This window comes from Chaetodon trifascialis, chromosome 22 (genome assembly GCF_039877785.1).
Source record: "Chaetodon trifascialis isolate fChaTrf1 chromosome 22, fChaTrf1.hap1, whole genome shotgun sequence".
NCBI lineage: Eukaryota > Metazoa > Chordata > Actinopteri > Chaetodontiformes > Chaetodontidae > Chaetodon > Chaetodon trifascialis.
The window spans coordinates 15648084-15666578 of NC_092077.1; the positions used below are offsets into that span (position 1 = coordinate 15648084).

The 18495-nt window shown below is 46.2% G+C and overlaps 1 protein-coding gene across 2 annotated transcripts; it reads right to left on the reverse strand.

Moving 5' to 3' along the window:
* Positions 1–104: 104 nt before the first annotated feature.
* Positions 105–18346, reverse strand: golgb1 (golgin B1). Of its 2 annotated transcripts, none has more exons than XM_070992109.1 (20): positions 18246–18346; positions 16835–16913; positions 16415–16606; positions 16181–16294; positions 15845–16009; positions 15638–15760; positions 15108–15221; positions 14193–14874; positions 14018–14094; positions 11420–11480; positions 5563–10648; positions 5049–5460; positions 4680–4913; positions 3759–4595; positions 3391–3584; positions 3112–3271; positions 2695–2795; positions 2546–2617; positions 2156–2246; positions 105–2045 (listed from the first exon to the last, which is right to left on the reverse strand). In XM_070992109.1, the coding sequence occupies exons 2-20, from the start codon at positions 16901–16903 to the stop codon at positions 1908–1910; spliced, it is 8922 nt and encodes a 2973-aa protein (XP_070848210.1). In that variant the 5' UTR covers positions 16904–16913; positions 18246–18346; the 3' UTR covers positions 105–1907. The 2 variants fall into 2 exon arrangements, with proteins under 2 accessions (XP_070848210.1, XP_070848209.1); XM_070992108.1 differs by having other exon boundaries at positions 15845–16012.
* Positions 18347–18495: the final 149 nt, after the last annotated feature.

The window sequence follows — 18495 nt, forward strand, 5'->3', positions numbered from 1 at the left end:
AAAAGTTATCTTAAAACCTTATTCTGTTGGATTCAGGCACATTACTGATATGAAATATATGATGACCAAGAGTCAAATATCGTCTGAAACGGCAAAAGCACTGATTAATGAGAACCCATTTATTCTTAGTTCAGAAATAAAAAGAAAAAGTGAGCCCAAATGAAAAGTAAACTCATAATGTAAGTTAAAAAAAGTCTCACAAATGAGCGAATAATGAATTAAGATCAGTCCCTGATCTAAACCACCAACACTTTTTATTACATTTCAGTTTTCTATACAGCCCTTTTTAACAGTTATTTACATTTCAGTGGGAGTAAGATGTGAAGAAGAACAAGAATGTGAAAAGAAGATGAGTACAGAGGCTTCATTTCTCCAACAGTGAGCGATTAAATAAACACGAATCAAGAGGATAACAATAAATTATGCTACATCAGAGTAGTCTGTCATGGGACGGGTATGATTAGAAAACACAGCAGTCTTTCTCCTCTGGAATGGATCCACATGGGGTAAAACATTGCACCTGAATGGCAACTTAATCTGCCATAAAAACTACAGTTAAAATCTCAAAGTGTGCAACAGAAGCATGGACAGGGGATCTTATTGGATATGTAATCAGGAAAACCCTCATCCAGCTGACGTACATAATACACATGTACATGTACAAATATCAATATAATGCTCTTTTTTAAAAATGTGATTTATCTAAGGGGAAAATAAAACGGAAAGGAAAACACACAGTAGGAATGTGTAAGAACGGAAATTGCACTGTGCTCCGTTTTTTGTGCATGAAACAAGAAGACGAGGAAGAGACTGGACTTAAACAGCACGTCCTGAACCTCAAGCCATCTTAAAACATCATCGTTTTAGGAAATATGATTATTCACGTTCTGGAGAGTAACCATCAGCTGATAAGACCGCTCACATATCTGTCGGTCAAATAGAAGGCGACAGCAAGCAGGCGGTTAGCTTAGCACAGTGAGTGCAAACTGGCCTGGTCAGTTAGCTTAGCTTAACGCTAACTCTTACCACAACTGTTCTGCTGGTTATCTGGCAAATGCCCAGAGTCAAAATGCAGTCTGGTCACAGAATACTGTGTCACATCGCTGGCAAATAACCTCCATAAAAGGGCGACTTATTGTTTTTTATTCAGATTCTGAACAAATCAATACAACCACGTCGATTAGTGAGCTTTAGAGTTGCACTTGGGTGGATTTTATTGCCTTTGAGTAGCCAGGCTACTTGTTTCTAGCCTTGATGCTAAGCTAACCGTCTGCTGGCTGTGGCGCCATATTTCACGGTCATGTTAGCGAATCAGTCACATCTGAACCAGCGCAGTCCCCAGCTGCTCTAACGCAAAGCTACCCTTTTATATCCGAATCTAAAGGCACGTGAAGAACACCATCTGCCAAATGCCTGACTATGAATAAACTTGTTTTCTCTAAAAAACAAATGTATGAAGAAGGATTAAACCATGTCCCTTTATGTCCTCTGCTTGGTTTTAAAACACCCTCAAAGCCACACAAGTTAAAATCAATGACAGCAGCTTCCTGTATAAATCCACACACTTTGACTGAAAGATTAAGTCCTGTAAAGTGCAACGTTTGTGTGTAGATACAATTTATTACATATGACTAGGGCTGCAGTGCTATCATAACCGCGTACATTTGCGTATCTTCAGTATTCAACTCTACTGCATTAGTGTTATTAAAAAATTTTCCCCGTACCCTGCTTCTTTTTCATCCCTTTACGGGCCAACTGATAATAATAACACCACGTTGCAGCCCTACATGTAACGGTGTGAAACGTACTGATGGCTTGGGTTAGGCCTGCGTCGCGTCCTCCTTCTCTTTGCCCTGCTCTCTCTATCTCTACCTCTGCTCTGTCAGGTTTGTTAAAGGGAGCTGCTTTCAGAGGTATCCGCCCAGACACAGCAGCAGCAGGACATGCACAGTGAGCAGATAGAGACTGAACAGCAGAGGCGTTCGCTGACGGGAGCAGAAGGCCACTCGGAGCATCCGCATCAAACCCGGGCCACTTCTCCGAGTCTGCATGAGAGAGGAGACAAGGTTACAGGAAGCGTTCGGCCCATAAGTCTCTGTTACCGCCGTTATTAAGATGACAAATGAGGTGGTGCAGCACATTAGCGGAGCCTTACTCGAGTGACAGCTCCTTCCGGCGGCTCGATGAAAACGGCCGTCTCTGAGTGATCCTCTTCTTGTGCAGAGTGCCATTTAGCCTGGCTGTGACTAATAACGATAATAATAAAAACAGATGTCAGCTGTCACACTTTGTGGATTGAGCACATTTATCAGAGCAAACAGAGCTCACATGCGTTTCGAAACATTAACATAATGGAAGAGCAACGTAACACAACATGGAATATAAACTAATGCTGTAGGCTTGTCATGCGCAGTGTTTATTTTAGAGCTGAAACAATTGATTAATTGATTAACTGATCGACGGCCAATTAGCTGGCAATTATATCGACAATTATTTCCTAGCATGAGATTAATGAACCTCTCTCAGTTTGTACCACGTTTCATACCGTTTGAGTCGATCCTGTGTGGCCATTAGCTGCTCCTCAGCAGCCACCCTCTGCTGCACCTCTTCCTCCAGCCTGATGAGGAAGAGTTGATTAGCATCCCCATGTCTCATCGTGCCACTTCTAACAGTATTTCTGATACTGTACTGTACCTTCTCTGTAGCTCTTTGACCTCAGCTATGTAGGCGTGGCTGTCTAGCTGGCTGCTTCGCTCCTGTGGGGCTCCAGGTGCGCTGTCCACCTCCTCTGAGCCCTGCGAGAACGCAAGAGTGATCACATTATACGCAGCATCCTTAAAATATCTCATCTTGTTGATTTTATAGCTGACATTACGCCTTCTGGAGGGCCAATAAACATCCTGAACAGCTTTGGATCACAGTAAAATATTTCTAACACCACTCCAGGTCCAATTATTTATTCCCAGCGTGGGCTCACAAGTAGATTTTCATTCATTTTAAGGGGAAACAAGCCAAAAAAGTTGAGAACCACTGACTTTAAGCATGTGATTCAGCCCTATCCACAGAATCTACTCTTTACAATCAGAAACACAAGCAAATATTCAGTCTTACCTCTCTCTGATAGTGTTCCTGCTGCAGTTTGGGCTTATGAGCGCGGGCTTCCTCCAGCATGGCGGTGAGTTGCCGCAGTTGTTGGTCCCTGTCCGAGAGCGTGGCGAGGGTCTGCTGCTTCAGCTGCTCTGCTTGAGCCATCCAGTCCACTCGCTCCAGTCTGCCGAACACAAGACGCACAAATTTCACACTGAATAAAAGGCTTTTTTTCTTTTTTTGTGCCATTTTGCTTTGTTGAAACCGTGACTGCGATGACAAAAGCCTGGCTCTGTGCCTCACCTGAGAGTTTCTATTTCCTGCTTCCCCATTTCCACCACATTCTCCTGCTGCATTATGACGCCCAGCATGTCTTCATTCTTCTTTCTCTCCTCAAACAGCTCCTGGCTGACTTTAATCAGCTCTCCTGCTCCCAGTCGAGCCAGCTCTGACTTCTGCTTCTTGAGCTCAGTCGTCTGTGTTTGAAGCTGCTCCAGCTACGTACAAAGAGAAGGAAAGGAAAAATATGCTGAAATGCTGTAGATGTCAATGAAAATCCATAAAGAAACACAACCTCTCACATGATTCTTGATATTTTTTGCCAGGAGAGTTGGAATATCTGTGCGTTCATGACTGAAATATTTACATTTCTTGTCAGACGTGTTACTCACCAGTCTCTCCCTGTCATTCTGCAGGGCTTGCAGGGCGTTCTTCAGCCCCCACACTTCTCCAGTGGAGCCTCCGGGGCTGCTGGGTGCTGCGTGGCCGCCCGCCACGCTCATCTCTTCCAGCTTCTGGCTCAGTTCCTGGGCCTTGTTTATGGCCTGGTCCCTGCTGTCCTGCAGGGAGGCCATGGCTTTTGCGAATGACTGGTTCTCTGCTTTGAGCTGCGTCGTCACTTCCTTCTCCTCCAGCAGCTTCTGTTCCACAGCCAACAAGTCTCCGGCCAGCTCTGCCACCCTCTCCTGAGCGCTCTCCGACTCTGTCCGCATCACACCTCCCTCCCATCGCAGCTCAGCTAGCTCTTTGCCCTTGCTCTCCTGCTCTTGTCTCTCCTTCAGCAGGCTCTCCTCCAAAGCCTCCACTTGTTCCCTCGCTGCTTGCAGCTGCTCCCTCAGCTTCTCAACCTCTGCGCCAGGAGCATTAATCACCTGTGGTGTTGTCGTAAACTCAACAGCTTGGCTAAGAGTCTCCCTTTCCACTCTTCCTGCTTCTACTTCGGCCTCTCTGGCTCTGCTAACACTCTTTAACTGACTCTCCAATTCCTCATGCTCCCTTTCCAGAGAGGCAATACGCTCTCGCTGAGCTGCCAGAAGCTGTTTGTGTTGGGAGTCCTTCATGCTCAGGACTTGGTTAAGTTCATTGCGATAGCCGTGAAGCTGAGCGGACAGCTTGGCTTTCTCGGCATACAGGTCGTCCCTCTGGACCAGCAGAGAGCGCAGCTCTTCCTTCAGGCTGTTGTTCTCGCCTGCTGCCTCTTGGATCAGGCCGTCCTTCTCCATCATCACCTGGGGCATGATACAAATATTATATTGGGTACTCAAACAAACTCTACAAATACTAAAAGAATTAGTTTTTTTTGTGTGTGTTACCTGAAGGTGTTTCTCCTCCAGCTGTTTGTACATGTTGAGGACTCTGTCTCTGTCATCCTGCAACGAGCCCATGGCCTTCATGAAAGAGTCCAGTCTGGCTTTCCTGTTGTTGCTCTCTTCCTCTGCCTTTCGCAGTTTTTCTTCCAGGTCCCGCAGCTCCCCTCGTCTCTGCTCCAGCTCCTCCTCAGCTCCTTGTGCCCTTCTGTCCGCCTCCTTTCTAGCCTCCTCTGCAGACTGGGAAATGAAACACACATGAATGCTGTGAAATGTGTATCTAATAATAATATCTAATGTCCAATTGATTTTTGAGTAAACATCAGTGAACAATACACAATATAGTATGTTCTGTAGATGAGAACATGTCAATACCTCAGCAACAGCTTGCTCCTTCTCCCCCAGCATTTCCACTTCTCTCCTTTCCTTCTCGTTTAACTCAGTCTGCAGACTCTCTGTTAAGGTCTTAGAGGAGCGCAGGTCTGTCTCTAGTTGCTCCACATTCAAACACAGCCTCCTCTCTTCCGCCTCCCTTTCCCTCAGCTCTGTCCTGGCCTGCTCGACTTCACCCTGCAGCCGACCTACGGCCTCCTCCAGAGCCCTGGTCCTCTGATGGAGACTCTCCACCTCCTTTTGCAGGGCGTGGGCCTGGTTTTGTGCAGACTGCAGCTCGGCTGTAGTTTGCTGAACTTTACTCTTCTCCTCCTCAAGGGCAGCTTGGCTCTCTGTGACTTTCTTCTCCTCCTCTTCCAGCCTCTGCTGCAAATCTTTATCTGCTTTCTCTAGTCTGAAAAAAAAAAAAAAAGATCTTATGAGTTTTGAACTAAAAAGCTGAACATCATCAATCCAAAGAATCAGGGAAATAGGACAAATAGAGAGAGGTTTTTACCTGTCCACTGAAAGCTGAAGTTCCTCTTTCAGGGCAGATTCTCTCTGAAGCTGTTCTGCCAGTTCCTTGGCCCGTGTTTCAGCCTCCCGAACTTCATCCTCTTTACCCCGCAGAGCATCATTAAAGCGAGTCTCCCACTGTCGGGCCTCGTCCAAAACTCTGTCCCGGTCGTCTTGCAGTGACGACATGCAGCGAGAGAAGGCAGCTAACCTGGCCAGGGACTCGTCCAGACGGGCTTGCATCTCCTGGGCCCGTCTCTCTGCTCCTTCTGCCATTTCTCTGACCTCTAGAGTGGCTTCCTCTTCCTTTTCCCTTTCACTGTATGCTTCTTCCAGCCTCAGCTCCATCTCCTTCAGCTCGGCTCCCAGCCTGAATCTCACAGAGTCGAGGGTTTGCTCTGCCTCAGCTTTCAACAAGGCCTCTTTCTGTTGGGCATTCTGCTCAAGGGCCGTTTTCTCGGCTAGAGCCTCGCTCGCCTGCTTCTGTGCCTCATCCAGCTGGGATCTGCAGCTCGCCAACTCCGCCTCAGTCTTTTTCAGGTCTTCTAGGGTTTTGGAAGTCTCCAGCTGGGATTGCTCTAGTTTGCTGTGGAGCTCATTGCGGCCTAGCTGCAGCGCCTTAGCTTCTCTGCCCAGTTCACTGATCCTCTCCTGGTACTGGATGCTGTCCTTCTGCAGCTGACGGACCTCCAGCTGCTTCTCCCTCAGCAGTTCTTCCAGCTGACGCGCTCTGCTCTGACTGCCTTCCTTGACCCTCTGAGCAGACCTCAGCTGCTGCTCCAGCTCCCTCTGCTTCCCAGACTCGGCTTCGGCCTCGGCCCTCTCTCTCTGGGCTTGCCTCATGTCCTCCTCCAGCCTGGCTGCCCGGTCACTCTCGCTCTGAGCCTCGGCCTCGAGTTCGGCCCGCTCCCTCTCCAACCTCTCCACCTCCCGCTGCAGCTCGGCGAGGTGCTCCCGGTTGTCTGCTGCCTCTTGTTGGTAGCCGGCGATGCTCCCATTGAGCTGAGCCAACTGGTTCATGAGACGCTCCTCCAGGTTATCCTTCTCAGTTTCAAGGCTTCTGAGGAGCTCTTTGACCTGGGCTTCCCTCTTTGAACCCTCTTCCATCAGGCTCTTTTCTCTCTCTTTGCTTTCGTGGAGGCACTTCTCTAGAGAGGCCATGAGACTCTCCTTCTCTTTGCTCTCCTGAAGATCTCGCTCAAGCGAGGCCAGCTGAGCTTTGAGTTCGGCCTTCTGTTCTTGCAGCAGCTCCCTCTCTGCACGGACAGCTGCCTCCATCTCCCTCATCTTATCCTCCAGCAAAAGTTGAACTCTTTCAGACACAGCTGCTTTTTCTTGTTCCTCTGTTGGTTGTGAATGTGTGTCTGGTGCATGCACTGCAGCTATTTGCTCAGCTGGTGTCTCCTCTGAGGTTAAGGGTTTTCCTTTGTCTTCATACTGACTCTCAGGCTCTGCTTTGGTCATGAGTATGTCTGACTGCTTGGCCATGACAACCTCCTCTACAACAGCTGCAGAGCCAAGCAGAGGGGCCTGAACTACATTGATCTCTTTCTCTCCTGTTTGGGCAAGTTGTTCCCTCAACTCTTCAACCTGCTGCCCTAAAGAGTCTCTTTCTGCCACTGTAGCCTCCAGCTTAGCTTTCAAAGCCCTCATCTCATCTTGCAGTCTTTGGACCTCAGCTCTGGAAGCTTTGCTCTCATGTTTTATTCCAGTCTTTTCCTGCATCTCTCTGAGTCTCTCATTCTCCTCCTCTAAATCCAGTATTTTCTGCTGCTTTGTTTTGGCAAACTTTCTCATTTTGTCTTTCACTGAATCCACCTCTTTCTGCGCCTCTCCCGCCTGTCTTTCAGCTTCTTGCCTGGCAGCCTCGTGTGTCCTCACCCTGGTTGCGAGCTCTTGTCTCTCCTGCCTGGCGGCTTCCAGGACTCGCCTCACTCGCTCTGCCTCGTCGCTCACATTCTCATACGACTTGAGCAGAGTCTCATACTCGTCCTTCATGCCTTGAACCTTTTCCTCCCATTCTCTGCATGTTCTGGCTGCCTCTTCTTTTGCCAACTCCACCTCTCTCTTACAGGCATCTTTCTCATTCAGTACGCCTTCCATGGCCAGTTTGAGGCTCTCACAGGACGATCCTAGGCTTTGGTTTTCCAGTAAGGTGCGGTCAACCTCATCAATCAGTCGAAGTTTTTCCGCTCGCAGCTTCTCCAGCTCATCTTCTGCTGACTCTGTTTTCTGCTGGAGTTCAGCTACGAGCTTCTCAGTCACAGCTAGCTGTTCCTTTTGGGTTTTGTTTTCTTTCAAGGCCTCTTTGCGAGAGATCAGAGCAGCCTGAAGCTTCCGCTGAAGCTGCTGGATCTTTGCCTCGCTGTCTTTTTCTTCCTCTTGCTTCTGTGGAACCTCAACCTCTAACCTTTGGGTTTTTTCTTGCTCAGCCTTCAGTTCCTCCTGTAAAGATGTTATTAGCTGATCCTTCTCAGATACTGTATCCTGCATTGAGTGTATGAGAGTGTTCTGCTCAATAAGCTGCTGACTTAACTCCATGATTTCATGGTTCTTATTGTCGAGGAACTGCTTGAAGTCTTCCACTTCAGCCTGAAGAGCTGCTATGGAGGATGCAGAATCTGAAGATGCTAGTTTGGCTGCAGCTTCCATCTCTGCTTTCAGGCTTTCAGCGTAAGACTCAGCTTGGCAATGCTTTTCTCTAAGATCATTAATTTCCTCTGACAGCGCATCAATCTGACTTTCCTTTTCCCGCAGTGCTTGTTGTTCTTTACCCAATTCCAATAATTCAGCCTCCTTCAGTGTCAAACTGGCGTGGGTTTCCTGCAGCTGCTTCTCCAGCTCTGTGTTCGCCATCCGCAGAGTCTGGATCTCTCCTCTGAGAGCTTCCAGAGATTCCTCCATCTGTGCAGACAGGACGTCAGACTGCCCTGCAGGGTGCTGATCGCTGGATTGTGGCTGTGATGAACACGTCTCGGATGCGGCGAAGTCCACCCAATCCTCCTGCACCCAATCACCTGCTGCTTGCTTTTCCAAACTTTCAACCAGTTGCTTGGTCTCTGGGTGAGGTGCACCTTCTCTTCCAGCAGTCACTTTTTCTTCTAACTCTCTCAGTTTAGTCAGAAGAACTTCTCTCTCGCCGCTCTGCAGCTCGAAACGCTCCATCAGCTCGCTGTACTCTTCTTTCTGCTGCTTCAGCTGTTCACGGTGGTGCCTGTCTTTCTCTTTTGCTTTGCGGATGGTGTCCTTGCGGGATTCCTGAGCCTCCTGAACTTTCTTCTGAAGGGTTTCACACTCTGCTTCAAGAGTAGTCACCTGGGATTGTAACTCGGATGTTTCAGAAGAAATGTCAGCCTGCTGAGAGTTTTCAGCTTCTTCACTTAGCTTTTTATTCAGAGCAAGCGTCTCAGTGAGAGCTTGATCCTGCTCGCTAATTTTCTGCTCAAGAGTCGCAACTACTTCTTCTTTGGATCTTAAAGCTTGCTCGAGCTCGATGAGTTTAGCCTCCATTTCCTGAATCTCAGGTCCTCTCGATTGTTCTCCCTCCGGAATGTTTGCAGAAGTTTCTCCCTTTGCTGTTTCATCTTGCTCTTTCCATTTCTTTGCTTCTGCCTCAAAATCAGCAACCTTCTTCATGAGCTCTTTGCGCTGCACAAGCGCAGCCTGCAACTTCTTCTTTGTGTTTGTCAGTTGGGTTTCCAGCACTTTTTTCTCATTTCGCACACTCGCGAGTTCGTCATCTACATGAGCAGGTGAGTCCTCGCTGCTTACTTTCTGTTCCTCATCTCTGACTTTCTCCAGCTCCACTATCTGCTCCTTCAGTTTACTGACTTCACCGTCTATCTGGAACTTCTCTTCTTCTGCTTGGAGGAGTTTCGCAGACATACTGTCATTGAGCTCCATCACCTCTTGCTCTTTTTGGCTGAGACGGAGCTGAAGTTCGCTGATCTCAGAGTCCTTCTGTGACAAAGCATCATTGTTAAGCTCTGACGTCTGAGAGTACTCCAACATGCTGCTTTCCATATCTTGAAGCCTCCTTTCAAGCTCAGAGGAGAGGAGCTCTCTGTCCTCCAGCTGAACACTCAGCATCCTGACCTGACCCTCCTGCTCAGAGAAGGCCTGGCGGGCCATTTCCAGATCGGTCTGCAGGGCCTGGATCTTCTCCTCTTTGACTTTACTTTCAGTGTTTAAAATGTCTATCTGTTCTTCTAGAAGCTGCATTTCAATGCCATGTTTCTCAACCACAGAGCTGTTTTGCTGAGAAAGCTTGTCCAACTCCTCTCTGGCTGACTTAAGTTCCTCTACCCAACTATTGGCCTGGGACTCAGCCTCTTCTTTGGCAGCAGTAAGGGACTGTGTGTCTTCCTCCAGACTCTTGATTTTCTCCTGCGAATCTGCTGCTGCCTCTCTGAGTCTCTGAAGCTCAGCCAAAAGCTCACTGTACCTCTTCTGAAGCTCCTCAGCTAAGGCCTGAGCGAAGACCTGTCCAGAGGGTACGTCACCATCTGTGGTGGAAGAACTCTGCTGAGTTAAATGAACTTGTACTGTCTCTCGGATGATGACCGAAGAGGACTCGACTTGAACTGTGGAGGTTTCCTGCTCCATGCTCGTCGCCTCCCATGACTGCAGCTGCAGCTGACCAAAATCTTGCAGGATGGATGGCCACTCCTGGCCTCCATCTTGATTGACAGCTTCCAGGAGGGTCCAGCTGCTGTGGGCCACCTCTGAATCGCTACTGGCGACCATCTCATCTGAGGACGTCCCTTTGGATTCCTCTGGGGATTCAGATTGGTGTCCTACAAGCTCTGGGCTACTCTCATTGTCAGCAGAGATGGAAAGGACTGAGGTGTCCTCAGCAACTAAGGTGGTTTCCTCCTCTTGTGTATCCTCCATTAAGTCAGGAAGTGCTGCAGAACTGTCATTAGGGGAAACACTGGCATCCTGGCTCTGATCTAGAGTGTGATCGTAGTTTTCACATGATGCAGCCCCACTGGAGCCGTGCTCTTTAGCCAGTCTGAGGGACTCCTGCAGGGCAGCCAGCTCATTGTCTTTTTCTAATAGCTGTTGCTCCAGTTCCAGTATGCGCGCTGTGGAAATCAACAAAGCTGGAAATAATTAGAAAAACATCCAGTTTTTTACATCAGTTTGAAATCCAAACAGTTTTAACAATAACTTAACATAAGAAGAAACAAGTCATCAGATGAAAGCGTCTAGGAACAAACACAATAGAGGGTGTGTTCTGCCAGGATACATTACAGTTCAAGGTTCAGTCTGAAAGCTTGTCATGTTGAAAATGAATACTTAACAAGGCAAAATAAAACATTTTATTACCTCGGTCGGTCTAGTGTAAGAGATCTGCACATTAACACGCTCTAAATTTTTTAAATCTAAATTCACTGACATTTTCCCCATTAAAGGTCTTTTTCTTTATCCAAATCGAGGACAGAGGGTGTTGTATGCTGAACAGATTGTGAAGCCCCCTGAAGAATATTTGTGTTATTAGGCTATACAAATAAAATGGACTTCAGTAGTATGTATTAGCATCAAAATATACTTAAAGTACCAAAAGTGAAAGTATTCATTATGCAGATTTTCCCATTTCTATATATCATACAAATGGATTACAAATATTGATGCATTAGTGTGTAAACATCACTTTAAAGTTAGTAAAGGTGGATCTAATTTTACTAACTTTATACTGTTCTATATCTATGTTAATTATCTTAATTTATAATAATGCATCACATGGTGGAGCAAAATTACTTGTACTGTATGGGTGAGCATGCTGGTCTTGACCATTATATTTGATTCTGGTTCCAGAAATGTATGAAATTGATTTTGGGATTCAGTTTTTGTACCTTTTTTAGCTTCAGATGAATCCTGTGCTGATGGTTCAGTCACATCATCTCTTTCAGACATCTGAAACAGACAGAAATAAAAAATGAGAACTGGAGGGATTGAAATGTTTTGATCATATGATTAATCATATACTGGAGAAAAAGGGGGAACAACACTTTTAGAAGCTGTATATGGCCTCTATTACTGCTCCTACACCTTAAATCTACATTGGCTACGTGGCTGCAGTGATAGGTAAAGGTCAGGTAGGACAGTCAGTCATAGCAGCGGATCAGCGCAGAGGGGATTAGACACACATCCACACACTGAGTGGAAGTATTGCAGTGTATTAAGCACCGTCTATGACCCTGCGTCTGTCCTGTCTGAGACTGACTTACTTCACCTGGCCAGACACCAGTTACGTCTTTGGAACAGGTTTGGAAGATGAGACCAGTCTGACTACACTCTGAGTAACAGCTGACTCTGCAAACTTTATTTTAATGAAAGCAGAAAAGTGCACATGACACAGCTGTCTGACTTTGTAGATAGAACTGCTTTAACTTCTTATACCTCGGCTTATACTAAGCTTCCACATCTTCCACTTCAACACCTTTCTAATCGCATAAACAGAGACACAGCATAACAGAAACTCATTACAAAGGCATCAAGAAACTTTGAAGTTAAGGCTTTGCAGGGACGATAAAGCTTGCAGAGTATCTCGGATCTTATTTAAGATTGCCTTTTGAAGTTCGCATCTCAAGTAAAACAAGCTGCTGACATCTGGTGTCAAGCAGGTAATGATCCCGAAAACAACTCTGTGTTTAAGACTTTATTCACACTGTGACTGGAATGTGATCACATCAGTTAAACCAGTGTTTTCCAACCTTTTTTGAGCCACAGCACATATTCTACATTAGAAAAATCACAAGGCACGCCACCAAACCAAAATGTCACAAAAGGTGTATTTACTGAAATCTAATGAAAATCTGGTCTCAATTTACTCAGTTTACTTACACAGTGTGAAACCTGGGCCTGTTTAGTTGAACACAAAGCTGATATTCTTGCATGAATTGAAGAAAGACACACACAGGGCTCTCAAGTTTTGAACTGAGCTCAGAGTTGAGATTTTGGCGGTGGCGGCGGTGAGGGTTGGGGACGGGGGTCTGAGCTCATAAATGACACATGAATTCGTACAAATAAAAATATTCATTCAGCATTTCTTAGTGCAGGCGTGTGTGCATGCGTGCGCTGTGTCTGTAACCCCCGCCCCTCCCCCTCCTGCTCAGTGCGTACACACAGATGCCGCCACACATCATGTAGTTGACCAATCACGTACAGCTTGAACAGAAAAAAAAGATGAGAAAAAAAACCCAAAGCAGCTCCCGCTCAGGCTCCCAGGCAGGAGCCGGCTCTAAGAGCCGTTTCGTTCGCAACCGACACATCACCAATTCCTATACCTGTTCCACTGTTCTAAAAAAATAGCGAAGCAACTTGGTGGGCGTTATCCAGGTAATTACTCTGCATGAGAAATACAAGGTGTGGCGTGTGAGTATGTTGAAATGCACGTGTCTCACGCCCAATGGGTGAGACTTGAGAGCTTTGCATACAGGAAGATTTTACCTAATTGCTGCTCTAAGCCTTAGAGCGCCAATCAGGCGAAATTGGATAATCTTCCACGGCACACCTGATGATTTCACATCGGCACAGTGGTTGGAAAACACTGAGTCAAACCACATTTCAGGCTGTGATCGAATATCAGCCAGGTGAGAAATCAATCCATACAGCACGGCCACATCCTTACCTGACTCTGCCTCTGCTTGCCAGATTAAGCTGTTTTAACCACAACTAGAGGCCAGAAGTCTTCCCTTCACCTCGGATGCACCACAGTCCTGCCTAACTAATTGCCTCGGCCATGGAGGTCGTGTTTTTGGTTCGGTTTGTTTGTCTGTCTGTCAGCAGGATTACAGAAAAACTACTCCTACATTTTGGAGTGGATCCCATTCACGGGGAAATCATACATCTTAAAATCCCGTAGATGGTGGTAAAATTCAATAGATCATATATCACAGTCCACATCCATGGGTACCAGTGATGCTATACATGTAGCTGCTCAAACTTCATACAGAAAGCAGTCGTTATGGAGCGCTCGGGGGCAGTGGCTTCATGGGAAAACTCGTACAATTACAATCACCACAACTGTAACAACGCTTTTTTCTCCAACTAAGGTGTGGCTGTGGAAATGTATGTTAAGTATGTGAAATATTTCCAGTTTAGAAGTACCTCACAAATGCACAGCTGAGACAACGAGGCTTCAGCTCGGCACAGCCATATTCTAACATAATTCTGAGAGTTTTGGAAATACATTCAGACATAGCGGTTGTGCTTGTGGATGTGCATATCATAGAATAGTGGAGTATTGGCCTTGGCCGAGGTCTGCGCTCCCCGACTCCCCTATGAGTTGACATATTGAGATCCAATCCAGGCAGAATCAAGATAATGAGAAGCATTTTAATGCCAGATGTAAATAAAAAAGCCTGTGGATCGGATGCCAGTATCCAGAAAATGTATCTAGATGTAGACCATGTGGTAATACTAGATGTAAATGTGTTTTTAGCACTGACCGTTACAATTTGCTGCTCCAGCTCCTGTATCTTGGCAGCAGTTTCCTCCTGTTCTGCGGTTTTTCTGCCTAGTTGTTCTGAAAACCAGAGATTTAAAATATCAGTGCCGAACAATAAAGCTTTGAGAATAAAAACTGAATTCCATAAACAGATACGATCAGATAGATTCTCTTACCCTGAAGGGTTTCCATGGTGTGGGTGAGCTCGGCACAGTGCTCCTCTCTCTCGCTGCGTTCATCTTTCAGCCTTCTCAGCTGTGCCTCAACAGACTGCACAGTGTCCAGGAACAGGGAAAGGTCAGCAGTGAAGGGGAGCTCCTCTGCTGCTGGCTCATCTTCACAAGCCAGAGAACGTAGATGTCCCCAAATTTCAGCCAAGACCTCACCTTTCCCCTGGGCGTCTTCACGCTCTCGCTCTAGTTTTTCCACCTCTGACTTCTCCCTCTCTGAGGCGTCCCGGCTGGCATGGTCCACTGCCTCTCTCATAGACGCGATCTCGCTTTCAAGCCGAACTATTTCCGCCCTGTCTCTCTCTGAAGCGTCGTGGCTCGCTTGGATGGCTGCATGCTCAGCATCTTTCATCAGAGCCAGTTCTCTCTCCAGTCTGGCAACTTCCATCTTCTCCTTCTCCAGAGCCTCCTGACTAACAAGCTCTGCCTCTCTCAGGGAGGCCAGCTCGCTCTCCTGCCTCGCCACCTCCGTGCTCTGTCTTTCGAAAGTCTCCACACTGGTTCGGAGGGCTGCGAGTTCTGCATCGGCCCTGCCGGTCTGTTCGGCCCACTGCTGCCTCTCCTCCTCCCTCTGCTTGATGGCCTCGGCCAGCTCCTGCTCCATCTGCCGGAACTGAGCAGTCAAGATCTGAGAATGAAGCAGAGAGGAGGAGGATAAAAGTGGGTGTGCTTCATGTGGCTCAGCCAAACTCTGCATGATAATGGCGTACCATCAAGATGTAGGGTGTGTTTGTTTGTCTTATCATCAAGCAGGAGCAGTGTTAATTTTAACTGAAGCATCTATAAATATTTGCCAATGTGTGGCACAGTCTCTTAAACAACATTCTTTAAACACAAATGACATCTAGACCGGATCCATACCTGTTTTTGATGGTCCGCGCTGCTCACTTCCTGCTGCAGCATTTCCAGCACTTTGGACCGAGAGTTTAAGGCCTCTTCAAGCTCTTCACAACGCCTCTGTGCTGCATGCAGGGCCTGAGAGAGAAAAAAGAGACCAAATGATTGTATAAAGGGTGAATGTAGCTTGGAAGTTCGGCCACCATCTGCTCTTCCACTAGTGTATAAACGGAAACATTTTTATGTTTATTCATCCTGGGATGAACTACAGCAAACTCCAGTTACGGGCCAGTTCTCGAATTTTAATTAAAGACTGGGCACTTCCTGTTCTTAGCTCAAGATACTTTCAAAATAAAGTGTTTACAGTTCATGGATTATGTTTGGACCTGGTCTCTCCTTTTTTTCCTGCTGAAAGGCTTTTTGTGGAGTTTTTTCTTATTCGATTTGAGGGTCTAAGGATGTTGTAAAGATTGTAAAGCCCTCTAAGACATATCTGCAATTTTGGCCTATACAGATAAAGAGTCGGTTATTTTCAGATCCACTGGATCTCATACCTGCTGAAGCTCGCCATCATTCTGAGACTGTGCTGTGACCCTCAGCAGCTCTTCTTCATGTTTCTGGATCTGTTCCTGGAAGCGAACGTCCTTCTCGCAGACCACAGCCTGCAGTTTCCTCAACTGAAAACAGAAACACCACAGATCAGTCAGAGAGAACTTTCTCACGTAATCTAAAGTCATGAATTAAAGACACAGCTACGTCACCTGTTCAGCATGGGCAGATTCCTTCTCTTGAAGCAGCTGTTCGGCCGCCTGGAGTCGCTCCTGAAGCTCTCTGCTGTTGGCTTCCTCCTCGCTCAGCTTGTTCTTCAGTTCTTGGAGCTCCTCCTCGACTGCAGCACCAGCTCCTGTAAACGAGCTGTCTGGACTCTGCTGTAGACAAAACAGATATTAAAGTCAGATAAAAAACAAATTGTTTGAGGTCTATTGTTAATTTGTGGTTGACGAATGGCATATTTTAGTCAGTAAAAGGGAATTTGAGGGTGATTTGCAGGAATCCTACAAGCGTGACAACGACTATTTGGCCTGATTCAGACTTACTGGAGCTCCTCCTTGTCCCTTGAGATCAGATATCTGTTTGTTGAGTGAAGCCATCTTTGCTTTGGCCTGCAGTTTGAGTTTGGTGAAGCGAGCCTCAGCTTCCTCTTTCTCATTCTGTGCAGGTGAAGCAGAAACAAACAAAAGAATTGGTGCGCAGCCATAAAACATCTTGAGATAAAGAATATAGGGATGTTTGGAGTCTTGAACAAACAAACACACACGCAGGTTATTTACCTTAAACTGTGCATCTTTGTTAGCCAGCTCAGTGTCCTTCTGGACGAGCTGGGTGTCTTTGTCTCGAATGAGCTCCTTCAGCTGGACCACCAGTTGTTCCAGGTGAGCCAGCCTCTCCATGGCCTCCTCAGATGACTCCGACTCCAGCGGAGCGTGGCCCTCATCGGCAGGGAGCTCAGGCACCAGCATGCCCTGTTCCAGGAAACAAATAAGCTCAGTTGATCTGTCACAGTCCAACTCAGTGTCATTAGAATCATTTTCATTTCCTGTAGTGTCAAAAGATTTATGCTAATGTGATATTTTGAGTCAGCGAACTTGGATGTCATATCGTATATCTTGTATTACATACGTATTATTCAAAAGCTGGGGACACATAGCTCTTCATTATGACTCGTTATAATGTGTGTGATGCTCTCTCACCTGTGGGTCTCCATCTGGGCCCTCCTCTCCAGAGAGCTCCTGGAGGACTGTGGCCAGACGGCTGAACATAAAGCTGGCACTGTGAGGGGGGAAACGTCAAAGCTTTGAGGCTGCAGTGCAAACTAACACTGATAACGTCTGACATATAAATCATTTCTTTGCTGCACCTGTGCAAGTCATTTTCTGCTGGCGGTAGATAAAATGGTTTAAATGTGACAGGTATTTGTCAAAATCTCTCTGCTTTTGACACTTTCTCTAACATCCTCCATCAATGTTAAGCCTCAGTATTGTTTCAGATGCAAGCATAAATGTTAATTCTATTTCCAGTAGTTGAATGCAGCTTTCAGCTAAACCTGACGTGTGTTTGTAACGCACGGCGTATAGTGTAGGATAGGTGCACTTGCCCTGTTACTACGATTTTGCCAAGAACAGCTTGAAGTGCTGCATGAAGCTGATGCTGAATGACTTGTCCCCTGAAGGTGTGAATAAACATGTAGTCCCAAGCGTATCTACTGTATTTCACTTTTGAATGCACACAGAGTCTGCAGGCAGCATCACGATACATTACACTACAGCTATACTAGAGGGAGATTAATCAGCCAATGTCTGGGATTTTGAGGTGATTGGCATCAGTCAGTGTCCGATTAAACAAAACAATGTCTGCAGACACACCAGAGACAATGCAAATATTTTTATGTTTTAAACAATGACAAAAATGACATTAATATTACATATTGGTCATTCAAAAACCCATATTTGTCAACCACTAGCTGAAAATTGAGATATGTCTTTTTCTGAACAAATAAGACATCTCTTCCAAGAGATTAAATTGTCTAGTATCTCAGTAAGCTGTTATATGTGTATATTACAGGATGTAGGATGTTTGGGGCTTTTTAAGAACGAGACGGATTTATACAGCATACTCATAATAATAAACTATAAGCACTATGTCTCACTCCCTCTGCAACACATTGGCAGACTCCCCCAACCTGTTTGCTCCGAACTGGACCGGACAGAGCCGACTTTACGCGAACCCACCCAACGCTCCACTGCGGCTGCGTCACTCTTTTGTGAACAGCAAAGATTATAGCTAGCTAACCCGAATGTGGACAGCAAACTTTCCAAGCGGCTGGACAGCGTTGTCTTCCAAAAGCAGGAGACATATTTGAAGATTAAGAAACGGTGGCGTGAACAGGACACTCCGTGAAATCATCCGGCGTTTACTCTTACTGTAGTTTCCACGATACAGTAAGTTAGCTAATGCTACTTAGCTAGCTAACGCTGATTACTCGTAAATAACGACTGCTTCTTTTAAACCTGTTTCGCTGAGTTTTTTGACTTCATGCATGACAGCTCAGTAATGCAGCACAATAACTGGTGTATTTTTTAGAAGAAAGGACCTTAGACTCACCCGTGCGAGCACTTTCCAGGTAAATGTATCTGCTTTTTTTGTGATATATTTCCTCGGAAGGATCTCAGAGCATAGCCACATCACCAAACATTCCCGGAAACAAAACTTCCTTCGCTCTGATTGGACAGTCGAGAACTGCGTATGTAAGGGACTGTCTGCAAGTTTCCAGGCGTCTACTCCTCTGTAGGGATTATCTTCATAAACATATATAGTTTTAAAGACGAAAAATGAGCCATTAAGATAAGAAAAA

Bases quoted from the DNA above. Each gene is read 5' to 3' on its own strand.
- golgb1 (XM_070992108.1), bottom strand. From the start codon at position 16,903: ATGTTCAGCCGTCTGGCCACAGTCCTCCAGGAGCTCTCTGGAGAGGAG. The intron at 5,461-5,562 runs GTAAAAACCTCT...TTTTTTTTTCAG, and splicing joins CTTCAGCTTTCAGTGGACAG to ACTAGAGAAAGCAGATAAAG. The intron at 2,247-2,545 runs GTATGAAACGTG...TATCGTTATTAG, and splicing joins ACACAGGATCGACTCAAACG to TCACAGCCAGGCTAAATGGC.